General features: G+C 41.0%; 1 protein-coding gene across 8 annotated transcripts in view; it reads left to right on the top strand.

Moving 5' to 3' along the window:
- Positions 1–24,307, top strand: part of MGAT4C (MGAT4 family member C) — a 314,043-nt gene that overhangs the window by 104,813 nt on the left and 184,923 nt on the right. For 4 of the 8 annotated variants that reach the window (XM_088651813.1, XM_088651812.1, XM_088651815.1 and 1 more), the window contains exon 3: positions 3,649–3,778. The exons of the other annotated variants lie outside the window; for them this stretch is intronic. In XM_088651813.1, the coding sequence (XP_088507939.1) occupies positions 3,716–3,778 (63 nt within the window). In that variant the 5' untranslated portion in view covers positions 3,649–3,715. The remainder of the gene's footprint in view (positions 1–3,648; positions 3,779–24,307) is intronic. 8 annotated transcript variants of the gene reach the window in all.

Below are 24,307 nucleotides of genomic sequence, written 5' to 3'. Positions count from 1 at the left end.
CCTTGACCTGGACACTATACTTCCGTTGATGCAGCCTAAAATAGAATTAGCTTATCTTTGCTGCTAGATCTAGATCTAGATCTATCCGGGCATACTTTCTTTCTTCCCTTCTCTCTTGTAGAGAAAGAATGTTCCTACATGACGCTGGCTGCCATCTTCCTCCTGACAGGGGACCGCAAAAGAGAGTGAGAGTGTATTTTTTTTAAAAAAAAGGCAGAATAAGCACGCCCCTCCAAATGCTTCACTAATTCACCCTATGATAACTTGCCAACATTTTCCTTCACATTTTGCATCAAGGGATGGCCATTTTAGCCCAAGGCAAATTAACACACATGCCTATTTGCATGCATGATAAATATAGCTCAGGAAACACAGACATGCACATGCACACATACAATAATCTAACGGACACCAGTCAATCTACCACACCCCCACCAAAACACAGGTGTGGGAGTGGGACACATTGCAGGGGGTGAGGGCTATTGTATAATGTGTGTTTTGGGTGCTTGGGGTGTTGAGCACTTGAATTTGGGAGTATACCTTGGGGGAGAGACTTCCCACCTAGTTGCAGAAGCCTTAGTCGTGCCAGAAAATGCAGTGAGGGAAGATGGGTTATAATGTCATCAAAGTTGGAATTCTCTTCTTGAAATTCCAACTTTGATGACATTGTAACCCATCTTCTCTCACTGCATTTTCTGGCATGGAGCTTCTTCCATGAGGTTGCGCTCCCATGCCTGAATTGCACATAAGAATAAGGGTGGTGTTAGTTTAAGATTACAAGCATCCCTGTTGGATAGATCTGTGAAACATTTTCTCCATGGGAACCAAACCTTCTGCCGAAAGAATCTTACCCTCCCTATGGAGCTGCCTTTTCTGAAAACTATAGTTGGAACTATTCCTTTGTAAACTGTAGGACACAGACAGGGATAAAAAATGATACTATCCCACCTGTGTTTTTTTTATTTTCTCAGTTCTCTGCAGATTCCAAACACAGATTCCACAGGGTGTATTTTTCCATCTTCTCTGTAGAATGGAAAATGCTACTCATTAAAATACAGAACAAAATGTGTGACAGACTAAGCCTATGTGTGTAAGAGGTTGAAGTGTGCGTATGGAAGGGGGTTAGAGATGGAAATATCTGTCAGTATAATTTCTCTCTGTTTCTCATTTCCCCGAGATTAAATCCAGTTCTCCAGGTTTCTGCAGCAATTGGATATTTTTTTTAAATCCTCATGAAAATTCTAGAGCACTTTAGTATGAATTTCTTCTACTAAACACTTTTATTGTCTGCACTTTTCACAAGCACACATTTTTGCAAGCAATTTCTCCTAATTTGATGTATTTTGTCTGTGATTTTCATTACTATATTTCTTTCTTTTGTTATTCACATTCCCCCTAATATGTGCATTTTTGAAAACACAGAGAATTGTATCAGAAAATTTGAATTAGAGCAGAATTTTAAGGAGAGCTGTGTTTTGCTTCTCATTGGTTTTGAAAGTGAGAATTTGATAAATTTGGCTTTAAATGAGAATCAAATTTCTTCCCCATCCCATATTAGTTTTCAGCAGACTTAAGTGTCCCTGCACCCAATTCAGTGCTTTGTGTCAGTTTGGAAGAAAATAAAAATGTCACATCAAATTCTAATACTCTGAATTCTCTACAATAGAAGATGATAGAGGGAACAGTTGTAATTGTGCAAATTGAATAACTTGATTCTTTCACTGCTTAGTTTCTACTAGAAGGAGGAGCTGATTATTGCTTCCTATGCATTAACTGATGAAAAATCATTACAGATTCGCAAAGTGAATATTAAATTATATAATCACATTGAGCGGTGCTACATTTCAGATCTCTAGTTAATAATTTCTGCTTGGAAGGAAAGAACACCTAATTGCGACCAAAGTGTTTTAGTCCTAATAATTTCATACTAATGGTACGAAATTGCTCTACAGGCTTAATTCCTAATCCCCTCAGAATGACCTGGAATGAAAATGTACATCAGAGAGACATTAAAAATGACTGTTCACAGCAAATCTGTTCAAGTATTGTGATTGGGTAGATATGGAAATCTGATATTATTATTCTTTGTACTGAATTTTACTGAGGATAAATGTAAGAGGCAATTTACACCTGGGAGACTAATGTGGTGTTAAGAGTCCTGAACTAGTAAATAGGCTATGTGTGAAAGATCATTTTTAAAAAATCTCACAGCAAGTAGAAAGCAGATACATCTTCCTTAGTGCTTGTTTGTTTTTTAACCTCAATAAGCTTTTTGTTCTTGTCTTATTTTCTAAGTGCGTGAAAAAATTCAAAAAATGTCTCTCCTGCTCCTTAACACACACTTAGGGAAAATGTTTGAGTGGGTACATTTTGCTTGTTCTATTATTTTATCTGACCTAGTTTAATTACAACCAACCAATGGGGTTGTTTTACATAACTGTGGCATTTAAAATTCTGGGGAAACCAGCGTCATATAACCAACATGCTTAAGTCTAATTAATTAATTAAGGGGTTGTGACCATAGAGTAAGCTGTCTTGCAAGGCTTAGCTCACCTTGTAAGTGTGAAAACTTTCCTCCATCCCCAGCATAAGAAGACCACAGGTTTGGTAAGTTAAATTTTGTTTACTTACAAACTCTTCAAAGGTCAGGTTCATGTGCTTTTCCATACATCAGCCAGAAAAGGTGCACAGGCAGTAAAACTTGGTTTAGTTCCAACTCAAGGGAGGCTTGTTAGAGCCATGCAGTCTGAGCTGCAGCAACCTGCTCAGATCTCTTCACATGTTGAGCTTCTCAGGTAAACTGAAGGCAACAAAGCCTTGATTACCTAGCCTGCCCCAAGGAGCTAAGCCTTGTAGGAAAGCTTACTCAATGGTCTTAAACTCTTCATGCATTAATTAAGCATGTTGGTTATAAGAGGCTGGGTATTCCACAAACTCCTTTGCTGGCAAATATAGATATTGCATGCACAATTATTGAACCATCTTGAAGGTTCTCTTGGTAGTGGCTTGTTGAGAGTATCAGCTGTCATTTCTTTGTTTTCACAAAACACCAAATCTTCTCACTCAAACTGTGTTATTTCACCCCAATGTGTTTGGTTCTTGTATCTTGTATGGAACTTTCAGATAATTTAAAACAGCTTTGATTGTCCTTTATCAGTCAGATAGCTTTCTGCTCATACAACTCAGAGTCCATAGTTGTTTGGTCAATCAAGACCAGTTATTTGCATGCAGCTATGTGCTCCGACTCCATGGAAGACAAAGCCTAGGGCTGAAAGAAGCCAAGGAAGTAGTTGCATCAATGGTGACTGACTTTCTAAAGAGTAAATATGAGTCTGAATTCTTGTGAGACAACAACCACTACAGGTCAGCCATTGGAAAACTCCTGTATTTTGCCATAACAACCAGACTTGACATAGCAGATGTAATGGGAATCCTAAGCAGGAAAGTTAGCTCTCCCACTGAGAATAATTGGACTGCTGAGAAAGAGTTGCTAGATATGTAAAGGAAGCCATGAACTGAAATCTTAAACTGCCTACTGATTGCACGGATGCTGTTCGGGCCAGAGACACAAAGGATTACAAATCAATGGAAATGGTCCTGTTTCCTGGGCCAGTTATAAACAAGGGTCTGTACCTTTGTCTTCCACAGACATGACACCTCTACAACATACCGGTATTAGATGAGACAATAAAGGTATTCAGGAAGCCAAGCTCCTATGCAGATTAAGGAAGACAAGTCAGTATTGTACTGCTTGTATTTTATTTTGTTGACAACCAAGGTAAGCTGAAGCCCTTTGCATATTATATTGGGTGATTGTGGTGTACTCCAAACATAATCATCAGGCAAACTGAACTTCATTCATTTCAGGGCTTCCTTGCAGATCTATGAAAATACACATTCTTAGACCAGAATTGTGCCAAGATTGACCTTGCTTGCATTAATTTACTCCTGCAGCTATATGTTTTCAGAATTGCTTGTCAAACAATCTGCACATCAAATGGGGTTTTTAAAATAGAAAATATATAGTGCAGCCTTTGTTCAAAGGTCTCACATGCACACTTCATAGTTAACCAAACCTTTCCTTCACTCTTGAGAAGTGACTCTATACTGGGATGCATTTGCTCCAGCACAGAAAAATAGACTGCTATTGAATGCTTCCTTGTGAATCTTTTAATGGAACTTGAAAACAGAGATGGTTTCAAAATCCACACTTGCGCAATAACATTATTAGACCAATCAAATGCCACAAAACAATGAAGAAGATTCATGGGCTCTTCAGAACTCTTCCAGTTCTGAATGTTCCAGCTGAACTCCAGCTGAACTCTTCTGGCTAGATGTTAAGCAAAAAAGTTGGGGCAGGGGAGAAAAAAAGCTGGTCTGTTGTTATAGCCGCAAGGTATATGGAAGTTGTACTCAGCATAGACCCATTAAGTGACTTAAATCCATTGATTCTGATGTGTCTATTCTGAATGTGACTAATGTTATGCTCTCCCTACATTGTCCTAAAGTGAATTATTCCAGACTTAGAGTAATATAATTGTTCAGTGGGAAGGTACTCAAAGGGTTGTCAAGTCCAGTCCAGCTGACTTCATTGGATTAGCCTCTGCTAGGAGAGACTGTTGATCCACAGATGCAAAGCCACTTCAGGGACACCTCAAGAGGACATGGGCTGGTATTCTGTTCTAACAAGAGCCTCCAGTACAGATCTGCTGCATGGAACTTGTGCTTACTGATGCTTTTCAATGGTGTGAACCTCTGACAATGAGCAAGGTGATATGGGAAGCTTTCAAAAAAGCTAACTTGTCTCCAGTTTAGATATTGATGGTTATGATGATGGTTTTTTAACCAAAGGATGTTGTGGTTAACACCATTTGACTACTCAAGCCACCAAATTATTTTAAACTCTGAGACGGGCTTTGTGATGCTGTGACCCAGATGCAATTGCTGAAAAAGTGAGAAAAGCAAATGCAAGCATTAATTTGTACATTTAAATAAAGTGTGAATTGTGCAGTCAAATAGTGTTATTACTCTTTTCTTCTGAGGTACTGTGCAGCTTCCTCATTTTAAAAGCATTTGATCTGGCCAACATGTCTAAGCCTTGCAACGAATATTCAGAATACCAGTGCGTATTCAGAATACCAGTACCAGAGGGGGTGGTTTTAAATGGAATGAAGGTATCTGCCCAGCCCCAAACAGCTCAGTGCCACTGGCCTCTGCCTATGAAGTGATGTCAGTATCCCTATTCTGGAGCAAAGCTCTCCATTCTACCCACTGAATTGGTGCCTGGGCAGAAGTACCACCAGTGGGATTCTCTCTGGTGGTAGCCCATGTAAAGCCCCAGAACAGGCTATTTTGGGGGTAGGAGGAAGAGGAGCTAGCTCAATCTTGCCCCACTATTGTCACTTGATGGCATCCAGCTCCACTACTGCATCCACAGTCTAAATTTCAGTGGTGCTCTGTGTGATGGGGTCTCAAATTTCAGTGGTGCCCTGCGCAATGCCAAAATTTGGTGCCCCCCTTCTTGTGCTCCATTCTAAATCATAGTTGAGGTGCCCCAAGGCTCAGGGCTCAGTGACATCAAACCGACTGTGCTCCCTTAAATCAGTGTCTGCTTCATCAGCTCCAGGTGAAGTAGACAACAGGCGGTTGCCTTCTCCCCGCTTCCCTCTGGATGGTATGAGTGACAGATGGTGGGGCTGCAGATGTACTGATGGTTATGCCACCCCATCGCACCTTGATGCTGCCCAACAAGGGTTAGGATTGCTCTGTAATTTTATTAGAACTTTCTTTAACTACTTAGCCAGAACTCTTTTTCTTCTTTTATTTTGTTACAACTCTGAACAATATTTTGCTCCTCTTTCCCATTTCTCTAGAGAATAGGTGTTACAGAATCAGTGTAAGATGTTTTATTCGGCTCCCTGTGTCTGCTGATATTTATCAAAATTGTTTTTCAGTGCAAAAATAGAGGGCGAGAAATATTGGATGCATGACTAGAATGACTAGGAGATGGAAGGACAAAGAGAGCTTTTCAAATGATTTGATAAAAAACTGGACTGAACATGTGACCAGTTAAACTGGGCCTGATCTTCGTTTTTGGTGAGATTAGCATGAAGATTTAAAAACAGATTTAGGCACATGCAGCACAATTAAAAACCTTCAGTGCAAGTGGAATCATTCTTTTACCAGTGTTTTTGATCACAGGGAGAGTTTCCAGACATGTTCTTAGAGTTTCTAAGCCCATTCAGTTGAATACACCTTTTGAAAAAACCCTTCACATCTTCATGTTGAAACCCAATGAACTGAAGACCAGCTCATATGCCTCAGGCTATTGGGTGTGGAACGTATGTGTACACTTCTGCCCAATTCTTTCTTCTTCTTCTTCTTCTTCTTCTTCTTCTTCTTCTTCTTCTTCTTCTTCTTCTTCTTCTTCTTCTTCTTCTTCATACTATAGTAATCAGACATATTTGCTGACTATCTGTGTAGCAGAGGGGTCAGCAAACTTTTTCAGCAGGGGGCCGGTCCACTGTCCCTCAGACCTTGTGGGGGGCCGGACTATATTTTGAAAAAAATATATGAACGAATTCCTATGCCCCACAAATAACCCAGAGATGCATTTTAAATAAAAGGACACAGTTTACTCATGTAAAAACATGCTGATTACCGGACTGTCCGCGGGCCGGATTTAGAAGGCTATTGAGCCGCATCCGGCCTCTGGGCCTTAGTTTGGGGACCCCTGGTGTAGCATTTGTATTTCTTTTTTATATATTTTTATTGAATTTTATAATTTTTTTGACAAAACATCCATCTTACATATAATATATAGAGACCACTTGGCCATCTTGGCATGAGACTTCCCTCCTCCTCAACTAATGGTTTTCCTAATTATGTTCTGATAAGTGGATCCACTTCCTGATGGGGCCGGGTTGTGGTCTGGCTCCCCTAGCCCCTCAGTGTCATGGCGAGACAGTGTCCCGTGTTACGCTGGGGGAGACCCCGGCCACATCAGGATGCCAGGCAGCCAATCAGCTCGCCTGGGGGCATGGCCGAGGATGATTTAAGCCTCGGCGCGACTGAGGCTTCCTCTTTCAGCCTCGCGCTAAGGATCTCCCGCCTTCCCACCCTTCTTTTAGGTTGCGTCATTGGCCTTGCTATGGACTTCGGTTGGTCGCTATTCAGAATTAACTTTTCTTAGTAGGGTTTTGTCTTGATTACATTTGAGGTTTAACCCTGAGTGACTTTCCTCTTGCTCAAAGATTCCCTTTTGTTACTAATATGCATATATTGAGTAGCTCACAGAGGAACACTTTTACTCTTGGGCTGTGTGTTCTGGCTGGGAATTTGGAATTCACAAAACTATTAGTTTAGCATTTAAAAGAATGTGACTGTGCCACTTCCCTTAGAAAGTTTGTTTTTTGTCATATGGAGTACATTGTGCTCAAATATGCAAATCCCCAGGATTTAGTGCAGTCTGCCCTTCTCTTAACAGCTGTGATCTAAGAATTCTCTTTAATATATAACAATAAACGTTTCGACACGAGCTAATCTGGGCAATCAGTGGATTCATCCTCCATGCCATCCTTTGTCTTTTCATGCAAAAAGGAAATCAATTTAGTCTCCCTGGATAAATGTGCATGTATCTGTAAACTTCGGCACTTAATTAATTCTAACCAATAGGGGAATGGCTTCATCTCCCTGCCCTATTTCCATTTACCAAAGAAACAGATTTAATTATTGCCCTGTACTCACCAGTGAATTGAGAAATAATTGTGGAGGTGGGAAGGGGAGGGAATGTGGGGTGTATAAGATTTATGCTGGAATATGAAACTGGGGGAGAGAAGCAAAGATAGCCTGGGCTAATCAGTTTTAATGAGTCAAAGGTGTTCCATTTGTATAGGGATGTAGCAGAATTTCATCTGGTCTGCATTTTTAAGGGAACTGATGCAAATCACACCTCTCCGACTAATGCATGGATTGGAATGAAGCTGTCATTTTGCTTTTACACTTCTTTGAATTTTGCAATACCGTTCTTAGCTCAAACAACATATCAAACTTTAAATAGGCTTTTTGTGATAACATAAGTATTTCAAAATGATTTTTAAAGTCACATATTATTTCTAGAAATGGGACGAGATGGGCTTCTTAATAAACAGAAATGAATTTGGCAAGGATCAGAAATAGACTAATTCATCCATCCTTATATCTGTGTTTGATGTCGTACTATACCAAGGTGCTTTTTCTTAAATAGGTCTTCACATTAGATTTGGCACTATTAATCTGAAAATGATGGAGGTTTAATCTGCAAACCCTGTCTGAGACTATGCAGAGCCTCTGCCAGTAGTGTTGACCAATGGTCTGACGCGGAACAAGAAAGTTTCCTATGTTGTAACACATGTAGTGATGTTGGTGGATGGGTGCTCTGTCAATATGTCTCCATATTCCAATTTGAATCATAATTTCCTTTTCTGTAAACTACCCATGTAAAGTTTACCCTGCTACCACTCTGCTCTCAGGTCTCAAGCTTTATGTTTTTACTTCATTATCACCAAATAGTTCTATATCTACAGCAGCTAAACTTTTTTCAATATTTTATCACATTATCAAGAATTAGAGTACATTGTACATAATGCCCATGGAGAGATTCTGAAATCCTGTTTCCTTTTCTTTAGTCTACACATCTTGTATGTATTAACAGATTTACATAACACCCCAGATATTCATAACTCACCAGTCATTGAATCCATTCACTTGATATGTGTGTGCATATGGGCTTGAGAAAACCTGCAAGAAGAAAACGGGAGTGATTTTTATGGTTTTTGTAAAGTCATACGAAACCATATGCATCTGCTAATGCATTTCACTGTAGCACAAACTGCTTTTATAGAGAACTAAATGTCTGTTACGTTGGAAAATCCAGAAAATGTGGTTATTTTAAAGCCTGTATTAGTTTAAACTGAGCTTTTTGCCATCTGCTCTGGTTCCTAATTGTAAATGAGAAAGAACAGATTTCCCTGTTATAGCCATAAAAAGAAAGATGTAAATGATTTAAATACAGCTGTATATTAGGGTGCAATGCTGCATTCAGTATGGTTGTATGTGCTTTTTCTAGTACCATGATCTTCAAACTTTCTACATTTAGCAGATCAACCCTTCATATGAATAACTCCTGCACATTGACTATGAAATAAAAAGAGTGTCCTGGGGCACATTCAAAGCCACACACTCAATTTACAAGGGTGCTGTCCAGACCAGCTGGGCTTCACTTTCACAAATGTGTGGAAGAACTGTCCAGACTGTGTGTGTGCTCAAATCTTGCCTGTTCTGGCCATGCAGAGAAGCCCACAGAAAAAGGCAGCTAGGCAGCTGCAGGACCTTGGACAGCTGCCAGTGAACCGCTTGCTCCAAATGGGTTGGGGGATCTAGAGTCTCTTAAAGGACCAATCCTCTGGTCTTCAGACAGGTAGTTCTCCTGTATTCTGTGGTGTTCCCTGGACCAATGGACTGGTGAGAGAAGACCCTAAGAGTGTCATGTTTCCGATTCTATGTGTCCTAGTATCTAGCTGGCCGAATATTTGATCTTTTGATATCCAGCTGGTCAAATATGTGATCCTCTTCTTTGTGATTAAGCTGCTGCAATGTACTCTTCTTGGGTGTGCATCTGAAAAGGCTCCATATCATGCAGCTGCCAGACTTGAATTGGGACAGGCTGTCTTGTGCACATAACACTGAATTTACTTCATCGGTTCCCAGACGGTTTGGGGGACCAATTTAAAGTACTGGCGTGTTGACCTTCAAAACACTAAATTGCAGGTCAACTTTATCAAGCGGGTGGGGATCGCCTGTTATCCACCTGACGTCACAATGATGTCAGGTGACCCAGTTTCTCTTTGCCTGTGTGGTTTGAAATCAAACCATTTCAGGCAAAGGCACAGTGCTTTCTACATGCTGACAAACAGCTGATTGGTCATGTTTGTGAAACCTAGTGCCACCATTGTAATTGATGTTTGAAAAGGCACAGGGCTAAACAATCTGAGCCCAGGATACCTTAAGGACCAACTGCTTCTGTGCAAATCTACTCATACATTAAGAACCTCCTTGGAGGCCCCTTTCCACCTGACACTATCTGACACATGGAGACTGGGTGTGGGAGCAGGACTTGCTACATGGTGGCAACAAGGTTGTGAAATTCCCTCCATAGAGAGGTTTACTGCACTTTTAGGCATCAGACCAGGCATCTCTCTTCTGAAATCCTTTGGGGTGCTTTTTTTTCTTTTTTTAATTGCTTCCTTTGGTTTTGCTATTTAGCATTTTACTCTTATAGCACTAATTTTTTTTATGTGTATTTTAAAGTGTTTTCAGAAATGTTTTTAGAAAATTTGGTAAGCCACTCTGAAGATTTTAATCAAAAGGCAAAGCATAAATCTTTTTAATAAGTAAACTGAAGAAATAAATAGTTCAGAATCTAGGTTATGATTTGTATCTTCAGACTTATTTTTATATAAAATAATTTCATAGTTACCGCTTGCTGAGGGGAAAAGAATACCTATGGATTCTTTGCAATCTTAACAAGGTTTCAGTGGCAGCAATATGTTTTTGATTTTACCAGAGACATCATATATCCTTCAGGGGGTGGAGAAAGTGTAGCAATTTCTGACAGCTTCATCGCCAGCTATAGCCTCTGGAGTCTGAAAACTCTGTCCAGAAGTCTCTGTTATAGAATAAATTAACATACTATTTTCTTTGCCTTTGAAGCCTAGGCAAAAGTCTCACTAACTATGATTGAAAGGAACTTAAGTGTTCAAAATATAGAGACAGCTTTATTCTCCTGAGCCTGACCCAAAATTGTATGGACAGCAATTAGCCGGGAATAATTTTAACTTCCTGTCAAAAACATTCCCTCATTTTTACTCAAGTTTAAAGGAAGTAAAAGTAGGAATGAAACCAACCCCTCCTTTCAAGAATATGAACAGCAAACATATTGGCAAGAATATTTTTGTTTTCAGTTCAATGGGAGTACACAAGCCTTTATATACCAGATAAGAAATAATAATAATAATAATAATAATAATAATAATAATAATAATAATAATAAATGCTTCTTGAGTACAAGTGTATTCCAGGGGGTTGGACTTGATGACCATCAGGGCCCCTTCCAATTCTCCAATTCTAGGATTCTAATTTTGGTGAGCTCTATCTTAAGACACAAACACATACTTTTGGGGGGTTGCCTAGAATCCTTTCCCTTCTTAGCTTTAATTCCAATGTTGCTGTCCCTCACACACACAAACACATATGGGCTTCTGATGTATAGATGGTACCTTACACCGGTAAAACTAGCAAAAAATTATCATAAACATGATAATAAATGTTAGAAATGTAAGAATGTAGAAGGAACCTTTTACCACATGTGGTGGACCTGCCCCCAAGTAAAGAACTTCCGGGAAATGATTTATAATGAAATGAAAAAAGTGTTGAAAAACACATTTATTAAGAAACCAGAAGCTTTTTTACTTGGGATAGTTAGAGAGGAATTACCAAAAAAAAGATATCACGTTTTTTCTGTATGCCAGAACAGCAGCTAGGATTGTTTTAGCTAAGAATTGGAAGACTGAAGACATACCTACAGTGGATGAATGGCCGTTGAAGATGATTGAATTTATGGAACTGGTCGAGCTGACCGGGAGACTTCGTGACCAGAGGGAAGAGTCGGTGGAAGAAGATTGGAAGAAATTTAAAATTTATTTAAGAAATAATTGTAATATTAGAAATGTTTAAGATAAGATTCGGAAGTATAGGGAGGCTGTAGAGGTAGTTTTGGAGAGGTAGAGCAGAATATTAAGATTCACATATAAAGGTATAATAAGTATTGTTAAATAATTAATATGAAAAATAGACGATTGAAGTATAATATCGAAATTTGTTAGTTAAGGTAATAATAAGATAATTGAAGCATGATATAGAAACTACTAAGGATGATATATAATGAAAAGCAGAAAGGAGGGACTTGAGGAAGTCAACAATGTTAAGACATATGAGTGGTTTAATATGGTTCTTTTTTCTTTTTGTAAGGTGTATTTTGTATTTTTATGTTTTGTGATTTATGTGATTCTTTATTGTATTTTTATATTTTTGTGTTCTTTATGTTTGCTTTTTTCTTGTTTCAGTTTTATAAAATTAATAAATATATTTGGTGTGGGGGGGGGAGGGGAATGATTGCAAAAGCACCCTGCCTCAGAAGCAAACTTTATCAAACTCAGAAGCATAATGCCTCTGACAATGGAGGTAGGCTAGAGGCTTTTTTCTGTGAATTTTTATAATTTTTTTGCGAATTTTTAAAATTGTCCTGTTAAACTAATGAACTCACTCTCACAGGAAGCAGTGAGAGCCACCAACTTGAATGGCTTTAAAGAGGATTAGACAAAGTCACAGTGGACAAGGCTACTGAAAGCTACTAGTCATGAGATCTATGTTCTACCTCCACTGTTAGAGGCACCATGCCTCTGAATATGAGTTGTTGGCAATTGCAGGATGATGGAGGACATGTTGCAATCATGTCCAACAGTGGAGGTAAAACATAGCCATTGGGGCTCGTAATCACCAATAGCCTTTTCTCCCATGAGTGTGTCTAATTCTCTTTTGAACACTACATCTTGTGGGAACAAATCCCATAATTAAACTGTGCACCATGTAAAGAAATACTTTCTTTCTGGGCTCATGGTAACCTCAGTTATACTGCAACTCGTTTACAGTTCCATGTGTAAATGCAGGTGACATTTGAATCTTCAGTATGCTAACCATAAACGTAGGTGAAGTGCAAAGTCTTTTCAGTGAGTGACAAGTGTTTGAAAAATAACACTCATTTTCTACTGACCTTATAGAACTTCCTAGCTATTGAGTAGATCTCCTTCTTGCTAATCATAACTATCCGCCAAGGCATTGCCCTCACTTCATAGATATCTTTCCCCTGTAGCACTGTCAGAACTCAATGCAGCCTTACATCAAGTTTGATCTAAAAGCAATTCTTCACTGAAATTTTTGTTAGTTATTTCAAATTAAATAGATCAGATTATTTCTTCGTAGATCAAAGTATAATATAGCTACACATGAATATGTCAGAATATGATGTTTTAATTATTAGTGTTTATACTACACACCTTGATGATTTGCAAGTCATATAGTGCTTCGCATCACATTTAAATGACTCACAAATCATTTAGGTGTGTAGCATAGGCATGTGGGAATATGTGTGATATTGTTGTACTGGGAGACGGTTGCATTATTATTATTATTATTATTATTATTATTATTATTATTATTATTAACAATAATAATTGTTATTTTTACCTGATGTGACTCAAGGCACCTTACATATAAAAATGAGAACCATTAAAAACATAGGGGGGAAACCAACATTAAAAAGCAATTAAACTTCGATAGAAGTAAAACACAAATAAAATCTAAGAAACCCTTACAAATAATTATAATAACAACCAGCCCTTTCATTAAAAGCACTCAGTTCCCAAAAGTCTGTTGGAGTAAAAATCTCTTCACTTGCCAACAGAAGGACAATAAGGGAGACAGTCTAGCTTCTCTAGGGATGTGGTGATATGTAGAGAGAGAGAGAGAGAGAGAGAGAGAGAGAGAGAGAGAGAGAGAGAGAGAGAGAGAGAGAGAGAGATGTAGACAGGAGATTTCCTTACTTTCTCCCCAAAAAAGACCAATTAATTTTTACAAACCAAACAACAGGGAAAGGAGTCAGGAAAATTCTGACAGTGAGCAAGGTTTTCTCCTGCACATTTTAAGATGTTTCTATTATGTCTTTCTACACTCTCCCTTATCCTAAGCTAACTTTTGAAAATGTAATCAGAAAAGAGGAGATAAACCACCCCACAAACTCTGAAATATTTTGGAACACTGGAAAAAAGTAGTTCAAAATTACGCGCAGCAAAATACTATGCAGACTTATTCAGAAATAGGACCCACTGTGTTTATTATGTAAGTATACATAGGATTCTGCCTTAGCCAAACTGCAAAAACCATTAAAAAATTGTCCAGTAGCACCTTAGAGACCAACTAAGTTTGTTCTGAATGCACACAAAAGCTTATACCCAGAACAAACTTAGTTGGTCTCTAAGGCGCTACTAGACAATTTTTATTTTTTTATTTATTTTGACTGCGTCAGACCAACATGGCTACCTACCTGAATGCCTTAAACTATGTAAATCTGAGAAAGGAGGAGGAGGGGGGAGGGGGAGGACCTGACAGGTTATGGAAATGGGTCATTTCCCAACACATGCTGAGAACATTCACTTTCCAAGAAAATCACATGGAAAATGTCCCCCCCCCCCTTTGGATCTGCCATACTAGCTATGTTCACATATGATTCTAAACCATTGTTAATGTTTTAACTCTGTTTTAATATGAATGAACAGATCTCTGGTTGGTGCTCAATTTACCCCACCCACAGTCCTGGCTGCAGGGCACCATGCCAGGAGCAACAACCCACAAACAAACCACGAGCCTGGCTCTGGCCAATGCAACAAGCCAAGGCTAGAGGCTTGCTGCTCTTTGTATGGCATGGCAAGGGAGAAGCAAAGCAGGGACTTACAGTATCTGCTATGCAACATTGCGCTGCTTACTTGCATCAAACCAGAGCTGAACATTAACTACAGTTTCACGTGATGTGAAAACCAGGCCACAGTATGTTTTATGCTGTTTACCATGGCTTTTTCATTTGATTCTGTTGTTTCTCGGGATTTCTGAGTACAAAATTGATGTGCAGTTGAGAATATATCCCCCCCTTTTTTTTAGTTATTCATGCGGTCTGAGAGATTATGATCAGCAGCAGTTTAAATATGTACACATGCACACATGTGCACACACGCACAACCCTCCCCTGATTTTAGTCATCTTCTCTGTCACATTGTAACTGAAGCTGAAATGAAAGAGGTGTAACAGGGGACAGGTCATTTGTATTTCTAAACACTGCCTCTTTATTATTTATGTTTGCTTCACAAGCCTGTCATTTCCAGTTACTGTGGCTGGATGCTATATACTCCCCCCCCCCCCGCCCCCGGCTCTTTCACATTTTCCCCTGGATTCAAAGGACCATCATATTTGCATTTTTAAAATACAGAGCTAACCTAGGAATTGGACAGAAATGATGTTTGGTTTGCCCTTTAATGTGAACCTACCCAGTTCTCACTTCCCAGTTTGTGAACTGAAATGTAGTTAACCTTCAGACTTGGCGGTTTTCTGAATTTTGTGATACAGCTCCCCAAACACAGAATGTGTACAAATATGTGAATAGTATTAAAATGCCCGTATTAGTGGAAAATAACATACAAAATCACATTCCGTGGTTAAAATCACTTGCAAAATGTGTATACAGTGGTACCTCTACTTACGAATTTAATGCGTTCCAGACGCACATTCGTAAGTCAAAAAAAATGTGTAAGTCGAATCCCATAGGAATGCATTGGGAGAAAAAATTCATAAGTAGAAGCAACCCTATCTAAAAATTCGTAAGTAGAAAAAAATCCTATCTAAACCGCATCCAAGATGGCGGACGGAGCTCCATTCGAAAGTAGAAACATTCGTAAGTAGAGTTATTCGTAAGTAGAGGTAGCACTGTACTTGCTTTGACATTTCATGGGCAGGAGGAAGATTACAAAGTGGTGTGGAAATATGTTGAGTGGAACTTTGGGAGAATGAGAAACCATGGGAAAGCAAAACAGACATGTTTACTTTAACCGAAGTTTTGCTCTAGTCCTTTCACCTCCTTCAAAAATAGGAGTTGCTTGTCTCATTCATCATTCCGTGGGCACGGTGATACACATTTCTCTAGATGAAAAACAATATTTTACACAGGTTCCGTATTACTTCAAACAACTATGCTCAACCCATGGAGGTTGCAGGAAGAAAATCCGGGGGGGGGGAGCTAAAAGCAGAAATGCCCTACATTTAAATAAAACATGGATATTTTGGCATTCTAATAGGACTGTTTTGTTGTGGATTTTCATTAGGGATTTTCACATTGATGCAGCTGGTTTGTATATGTTGTAAACCACTTGGAAGCCCCTTTCTGCATTCAGCTATGTGCTAATTAACCAATTACAATGAATATGACTAGTGTATGGTGTCAAACCATACACTGGTTGACACAGGTGAGCATCCAGTGGCGTGCATGCGTCCTGGGGCATGGCGTGCCACCTGCGCGGGGGGGGGGTGCCCGGCGTGGGCGTGGGGCAGCCGCGACGGCACCCCACCAGATTGCGGTGCACTCCCCCCCCCCATTCCTCTTCCTCCACCAGGGCAAGCATCAACACATAAAGTCTTGCAAGCAGAAGAGGCACCAGCAAAACCTGCAGTGTGTAGATGATGGCTACCTTAATTCTGCTTGAACACTTTTCTGCCCAATGCCCTAAGACAGCAAAACAAAACAAAACACTACCATGGAAGAGAGGAATCCCAATCCCCAATGGAGAGCCTTCTGTTGCTGGGGAGTGAAATACTATGTCTCAAAATTCCAGGCAGGAATTCCCACCAGGGATTGCAGTTTTATACCCCAGTGGTTAAAGAGGTTTAATTCTGGGCTTGAAGCACCCAACTCCCTTTTCCCCTGCTGTAAGGTAAATCTTTTGGTTTGAGGCAAGCAAAGGGGAAGGCAACAGGGCCTTTTTCATGTGTTCACATTGAACACTTGAAGAGATTCAGCCCCTTTAAAAGTCCATCCTTACTTCCATTTCCCATCCACTAGGTCAGCATTTCTCAACCGCTGTTCCGCGGCACACTAGTGTGCCGCGAGATGCTGGCTGGTGTGCCGTGAGTGCGGTGACGAGAAGGGCGATTTGGGGAGAAGGGCAATCCCCAAAGCGAAGAAGACCTCAGGCCTGGCAGCTAGGCCTCTTCCCCACTCGCACCCCGCGCCGTCTCCTAGCAACCGGCCGTCGGCAGCGCTGATTGGCTGGCGCGGCTCCCGCCGCCATTTTCGAACGGCTTTTTTTTTTTTTTTGCCGAGGTGGCCGGGCGGCCCTCCTCCCTCAGCCGCCGCCATTAACCATTCTCGTCCCGGGCTTAAGCGGAGGCAAGTCTGGTCTCGCCCGGCATGGAGAGCGGCCCTCTGGCTGAGAAGCCCCCTCTGAGGAGGAAGGGGAGGCGGCGGCAGCAGCAGCAGCAAGCGGCGAGGCCCGGTGCCGCCGCGGGGGGAGCGCCTGTGAGGCGCAGCGACGGCGGCGCACTTCTATTCGAGACCACCGGAGGGGCCCGGCAGGCCTCCTCCTCCTCCTCCTCCTCAACCACCTCCTCCTGCGGGCGGTAAGTGCCCCCTCCCACCCCTGCCCTGGGTCCTTAGGGTGAGGGGCGGGTGACGAATAAATTCATGGTAATAGGAATAATAGTAATCTCGATGAGGGGGGGCAGGCGGTGTGAGGTGCTGGGGGTGTTGACCCTCTCCCCAATATTATTCGCTTCAAAAGGAGGGGGGGCATTAGAGCCTTCAGCCCCCTACCCGTCACAGGGACGATCCGATTGCATCGCAACCACCACAATCATTATTGATTACAGTACTATTGAACCCCAGGCCCAGTTTTCTCCCCGAAAAGGGGAGGGCGGCACAGAGTTGGTGTGCCTCGTGATTTTTTTCATGGAACAAGTGTGCCGTGGCCCAAAAAAGGTTGAGAAACACTGCACTAGGTTCCTGACTCATAATGTGAAGTGGGCATTTAATCAATTTAAAAAAAGCAATCTTCATAGTCACCATGGCATAAAGTTTCAGGAGAAGTATCTGTTTTCTAGAAAAGCAAACAAAATAGGCATTTGTTAATGTCCTTCTTTGTTATGGTTATACTTCTACCTGAAAACCCTGGCCAAATAATCATTTCAGGATGTGTCTACTGTTTAAGAATGAATTATACTGTGGGATAAGCTGGCACACCTACTGCAATTGGATTTGAAGCATGAATGTGGTACTGACCTTGAAATCCTTTTCTTTTTCACTTTCCTTGAAATCCTTACAGAGGTTTTAGCAGAGCAGAACCCCTTCCTCCCAAATTACCTTGACTTTCACATTGGGCAAAATTCAGTGGCAGCTCTAGAAGAATGGGGGATAAACTAGATTCTCCCGAGAAAATCTCTAGACCATCAATTCTGATTCTGTCTTCTCTGGACTGGAAATGCAAAGTGAGAAACTTCATGATAGACAATGTGTATGAAGGTCTACAAGTTTGTCACTTTGCAAGCATTGGTATCGTCAAAAATGTAGGTGTATCAACCTATGCAATGTTAATGAAATGCAGCATGAATGGCCCTAATGCCGTAACATTGTTTTAACAAGCAAGTGCTCCTTGGATGAATGTTTTCCACACTTCTAAAGAGAGCCAGGTTTTGTGCAAGACCTGGAGATTAGCCAAGTCTCCCTCCCTGCAGATCTGTTTCATTTAACTAAATTCTGAAGCCCCTAATTCCCCTCTGATATGAAAATAATTTTCTTCTGTTACAGTTAGGGTGGTGGATTTTGTCATGGAAATTCCTTAATAGGATTATGGTGTGAAGCAGAGGAGAAGAAAGAGAAAGAGAAATTACTTGTAGCCTTTTGAAATGTGTATTTTCATATTTATTTCCCACTGCAGTGTGGGTAACTGTATTACTGAGACAAGAGCCGATATGAGTTTTTTTGCTCTTTTATATTTTTTATTTGTGGGGAAAGGTAATCCATCTGGTCTCCTGTTGAATGCATATATTTGCATTACAGGTACGGGTGTTGTTGTTTTTTTACTTCACATCCCCTCATCAAAAAAAGAAAAGAAAAAAGGCAGCAATCCTTGTCCCATTTGTCCCTTCCAAAATAGAGAAGGAGAAGAAGGAGAAGAAGGAGAAGAAGAGTTTGGATTTGATATCCCGCTTTATCACTACCCTGAGGAGTCTCAAAGCGGCTAACAATCTCCTTTCCCTTCCTCCCCCACAACAAACACTCTGTGAGGTGAGTGAGGCCGAGAGACTTCAAAGAAGTGTGACTAGCCCAAGGTCACCCAGCAGCTGCATGTGGAGGAGCGGGGAAGCGAACCTGGTTCACCAGATTACGAGTCCTCTGCTCTTAACCACTACACTACACTACACCACATGAGACACACACAAAAAGACCGAGAACCAAGGAAGCTGCCTTCAAGTCAGACCATTGGCACATCCAGGTCAGTATTCTCAACACTGTCCAGCAGTGTTTTCAGGCAAGAAACTACCAGTCCCACCTGGAGACACAAGGAATTGAACCTGGGACCTTCTGTATGCACAGCAGATGCTGAGCTACTGTCCTTCCCTATTGAGCTATGAGACATTATTACTAAATGTCTAATCAGTCTTACTTAGTTAAAGCCAAAAACCTTAACAAAGTTTAGATATGTGTGCTACTAAGGTGAAAGCTAGCATTTTCTCTTGCCTGGTGTGTGTGGATGACTACACCCTGACTCTATGCATCAGGGTTTCTTTCTTTTCCTTCACTACCCCCACACTTAAAAGGTTGTCAGGGCAATCTGGTTTGTCAGTAATGTCAATCCATTAGCCATGGGCTAAGTTAGGCTGTAAAGCAAAGGCAAGAAACCTGTGGCAAACCGGATATTGTTGGATGACAACTCCTATCTCACCTGGCCATCCAGCTTGTAGTTGATGGAGTCTAGAGGACCGCAGGTCTTCCTATCCCTTTTGTAAAAGTCTCCCTAACCAAGCACCCACCAAGCTGGTGAACTATGGGTTTGCTGGTTTGACTGATCCTCCCTTCACTATTCAGATGTTCCCCTTCCTTCAACCTTCATTGAACCTGCCAGTTGTAACCTATAAAGGTCAAATTTAGGATGCCTGAAGAATTTGATTTTTGTGAGTTCAGATACAAACTTACCTGACACACACTTCTCAAACTAATAAGCAGATTGGAGCTTAGTATTTGTAAACTTTTACTCTGACATCATTTTCAGCTCAAGGACCATATCAATGTGCATTATAAAAATGTGCATTGTGAGAGGAAATGGATTTGGTAATGCATGTTTTGAAATAAGAGACATTTAGAAACTTCAATTCACGACAGGCTGTCATCCCCCAGATGTTAATGTGTCAGCCATGGCTTTCTAGCCAGCTTATGATCAGCATCAGTCTGAAGTGTGGGATATCTATATTGTATAGCTGTATGTACTTACTACTCCATTCACAAGAAATGAACCCTGATTGACCATGTTTCTTATCCCCATGGGATATATCTATATGCAAGTCTGCACTTTGACCTGAAGGCACATATTCATCATGCACATCAGCATTTAGGGGATCAGTCTGGCCAGACATGTTCCAAAGATTGCCTTCACACATTCAGTACCCATAAGACCCACATGCCCAAATTCAGAGTGCTCCTAAATTTACAGTGCATAAGGTCCAAAATTCTGAAGCTACATCAACACAAGTCAGTCAGCATTCTGCCAGAACTACACACAAACATCTGTACTTCTACAGGATGGCGATGATCCCACCAATGTTTATGAGTATGTGAGCACACACAAAGCCATTATCTTTTTTTCCAGCAGACTTGTAAATGTGGTGCCTTCCTTTGATTCATCCCACCATTGTGGGACTCCCTGTGGCAAAGGTTTAATATATCTAATTTGTCAATGTCAACACTACTGCTAATCTTTCTGGCCAGTGTCAAACTCTGAAAGCCATCATCTATCCATTCTGTGGTGCAGTGCAGAGAGGAAGATGTACAGTTGAAGGGAAAAAAGTAATCTGAGGAAGATCAGGCTATTATTGTTTTCCCTGAGCACCCCAGAAAGTCCAGAGGGTAGAATAATTTTTTAGTTAAAATCTCCAATGTTCCTTATTCAATCTTTTTTTGTTTCATGTGGATAAAAAAATCCCATTTTCCATAGGGTTGGAGATTTTTGCTGCTCCTTTTAAGGCCATATTTACTTTTATTCTTTCTTCCTCTTCCCCTACTAATGTTGCTCCCCCCACCCCAAACACTGTTTGCTCATTGTTAGATTGTCTTTGGTGTTTGATCCATGATGGTTCATTCACATACTGGAGCCACCACATGGTTTGTGGATTATGGAACTATTGATTAGCTCAAAACATTATGCAAACAACTATTTTCTTTTAGAACTGGAGTTTACTGACTTTCAGAGTTGTCTTTTCAAGGACAGACATTGCAGGACCGCTTCAACAAATAATGGAAAAAAGAAGAAAACTGGATAGAGCTGGTTACAGAGATTTAATAGAAGATGAATGGTTCACTTTTTAAAATGCCCTCTCTCCTTAGTATTTGATAAAATATTATTATAGAACCTGCCAGAAAGAAGTCGGGAAGAATTTGATTCTTAAAACAGAGGAGACATGGCAGCTTCTCCCCAAAGTGCTGTTATTTTTCAGTCCAGGAAAGTCATGGGGAATGAATTGATTGCCTGTGATACACCACCAGGTGATTATTCAGTGGGGATTTAGGCTGAATGTTACAGCAGAAATCGAAGAAGTTAAGAAAAAAATCTTTGTCATGAGGCATTGAAGAGAGAGGGGAGCTGAAGTGTTTTCTCCATCCGTCAGAAACTTCAGCCAACTTGGTTATTCTGTTAAAACTTTGACAGACTCAAGCTAATATTGACCTATTAGAACGTTGTGGAGAACATGCAGGTCTCTACTGTGATGCTAATTTGCAGCTGTTAGTGCGAGTTGATGAGATTTAAAACTGAGCAGACATCTTCTGGCAGAAACTTTCACTAATGGTAGTTGGTCAACCTTCTCATATTCATCATAGGAGTTCCACATTTTCCCTGCTAGAATGAAAATTAAAGTAGTCATCTTTGCCTAATGTAAGAGAAGCCCAAACCAGGTGGACCTATTCCATCAACATGGGGCTTGTGGCATGATGAACTAATCCTGGCCACAATGCCATGCCAACCCTTACACTGCCTGCTTCTGTCAATAAATATTTGACCTGATTTTATCCTACCACGGTTGTACAGTCTGGTTATTTTGCTGCTCTTGTGAGTCACATAATCTGCCTACCTGGGCAAAGAACTCTACTGCAACAGCTAGTCCAATCCACTAGTTAGAGGAAGAAGGGTAGCTATAATGTTGAAGCCACTCCAAACAAGAAATTCCATATTGTTCGTGTTCACACACACACAAACCGCAAATGCAAATGCAAACTTCTTAAATATCTGTGAAAGAAGCTCAGGATATTTGTTGAGGCATGGATATGAATAGAGAATTTGTAAGACCTATCTCTTTCTTCCTATGGGTGTTTCCACCTTCCCACACATGTTGCTGTTATGTGTGAAGGACAAAACAAACATTTGACACTTGCAATTCAGATCTGGATCAATGTTACACATTGTATGGTTATTATTAATTGCAATTGATTGCACTGTACTTCAGCTTGTCCATCACTGCCTTTTCTGCTCATTGCTGGCATTCTCAGACCTGCTCCCTGTGCATCATGGAATCATGCACATGTAAGTTTCAGACAGAACACAAAAATCTATGTATACTTGTGGCATCCCTGCAGGTGTTTTACTGTATGTGAAGCAGCTCTGGGGTGAGAATGAATCATCTTTCAAGGAGGAGAACAGTTGGGTTGTATCCAACAAATGCATATGCAAAGTAGATCCATTGAAATCAATACTTTGACTAGCTTGAGTCCATTGATTTAAACTCCAGGTACGGCTTACTTAGAGGCAGACTTCAATCCTGGAAAAGATGTCTGGATATACTTTCAGAGCAAAAATAGTGAGGAATCCTCTTTCTTAAAGGTCAAAATTTGGATACAAGATACTTTTGTGGAGGGAGGTTGTCCAATATATTATTCAAGCAAAACTTTCTATCTGTCTCTGCTAGAATCGCTTGGATTCTATCCATCTGCTTAGCACTTAACATCTTAATAGCCTCATGATTGAATTTTTCATCACTAAGCAATTAGCGCTTCAGGTTTAAAAAGCTCTGTTGGAGGGTTCTCCACTCCAACAGCCTTTTTGTAAGATTCAGTTAAGTGGGAGATTATCTTGTGCTGACTTCACCAAATGGTACATTGCAAAATGAGGCTGATGGCAGCTCCAGGGGTTTCAGATTGGACCCAGGCCAGGTCTGGAACTCTAGACTCGCCTTGGGTTAGAAGTCTGAAGCCAATGACAGTGATGTGCTGTAGAGGAAAATGTATTATTGAAAGCTGCTGGTAGAGATTAAAGGTGGAGCTACACAAAAAAAAGCTTTGATAAGAATGACTTTAATAAAGAGATAGACATTTAAGAATCCAAAGACTGTGCAAGCTGATTATCATACGGCCATCTGCTTTGCTCAAGCATTTCTGGATTATGTCAAATGATCGCTGTCCCAAGACTCTTCTACATATTTTACTGCTTGGGGCATGAGCAATAACTCTCCCTTCCTCAACTTCCTTGATTTTATACTCCCTCATTAAGGAATGATCAAAATGGCAGCTTTCCAGATCCAGTTATTAAACCACTGTGGGGAACTGCTGGGATTAATGGCATTCCTGATGGCTTCCTAATTGTGAGTCGAGGACCTGCCACCCACGTGAGGAAATAAAGACACAAGGATATGATGTTAATGGGTGAAAAAAGGCCTCAACTTTATTGGTTACAGCATGGGAGTGGTATTGGCTTAGGCACTGGATCAAACAAGCTATACCCCACCCAGCTTGGCGGGGAGTCATTCAAGGGTTAACAACCAGAAGGTGGAGCCTGCTGATGCAAATACAACTGGAAGCTCCCCCTGGTGTCACCGGGAGTCATGCCATGGCCCTAGCCACTAGCAGGGCATCGGACAGGATCCATTACTGCTGGATTCCTTTAATGGAATACCCAAAAGATGGAGGGGTAGGCGATGGCTTGAACCTTGCCCTCCAATACACTACAAATATTCCACTTTGCCAAATGGATGAAAACTCCTACCAGGCCCCTTGGGCAACCATGGCAACCAACCAAAGTCCATAGCAATGTCATGAGCATAGAAATGACCTAAAGGGAGGGTGGGAGGGAGATCCAATGCAAAATCTGGCGCACAATGGAAGCTCAGGGCTGCCGCGGCTGCTTCAGTGCAGCTAAACCCCGACCCCGAGCCAGCCCTATTGGCTGGCTGCGGGAGGTGTGGCGCAGCAGCAGGAACAGCTAAGCTAAGGCAAGGGGCCGAATTGCCCCCTTGCCAACGCGGGAGCCGGCTCCCGCTCACAACTCCTCCCCTCAGGAAGGAGGAGAGGTTCTACCAGTTTCAGCAGTGAGTGGGCCTGCGGCAAGAGCTGCAACCAGGCTAACCAGAGGCCAGG

Source organism: Zootoca vivipara, chromosome 9, assembly GCF_965207765.1.
Source record: "Zootoca vivipara chromosome 9, rZooViv2.hap1.1, whole genome shotgun sequence".
Lineage (NCBI taxonomy): Eukaryota > Metazoa > Chordata > Lepidosauria > Squamata > Lacertidae > Zootoca > Zootoca vivipara.
Note: the sequence above shows the minus strand (reverse complement) of the source record. Positions and strands in the feature narration are given on the sequence as shown.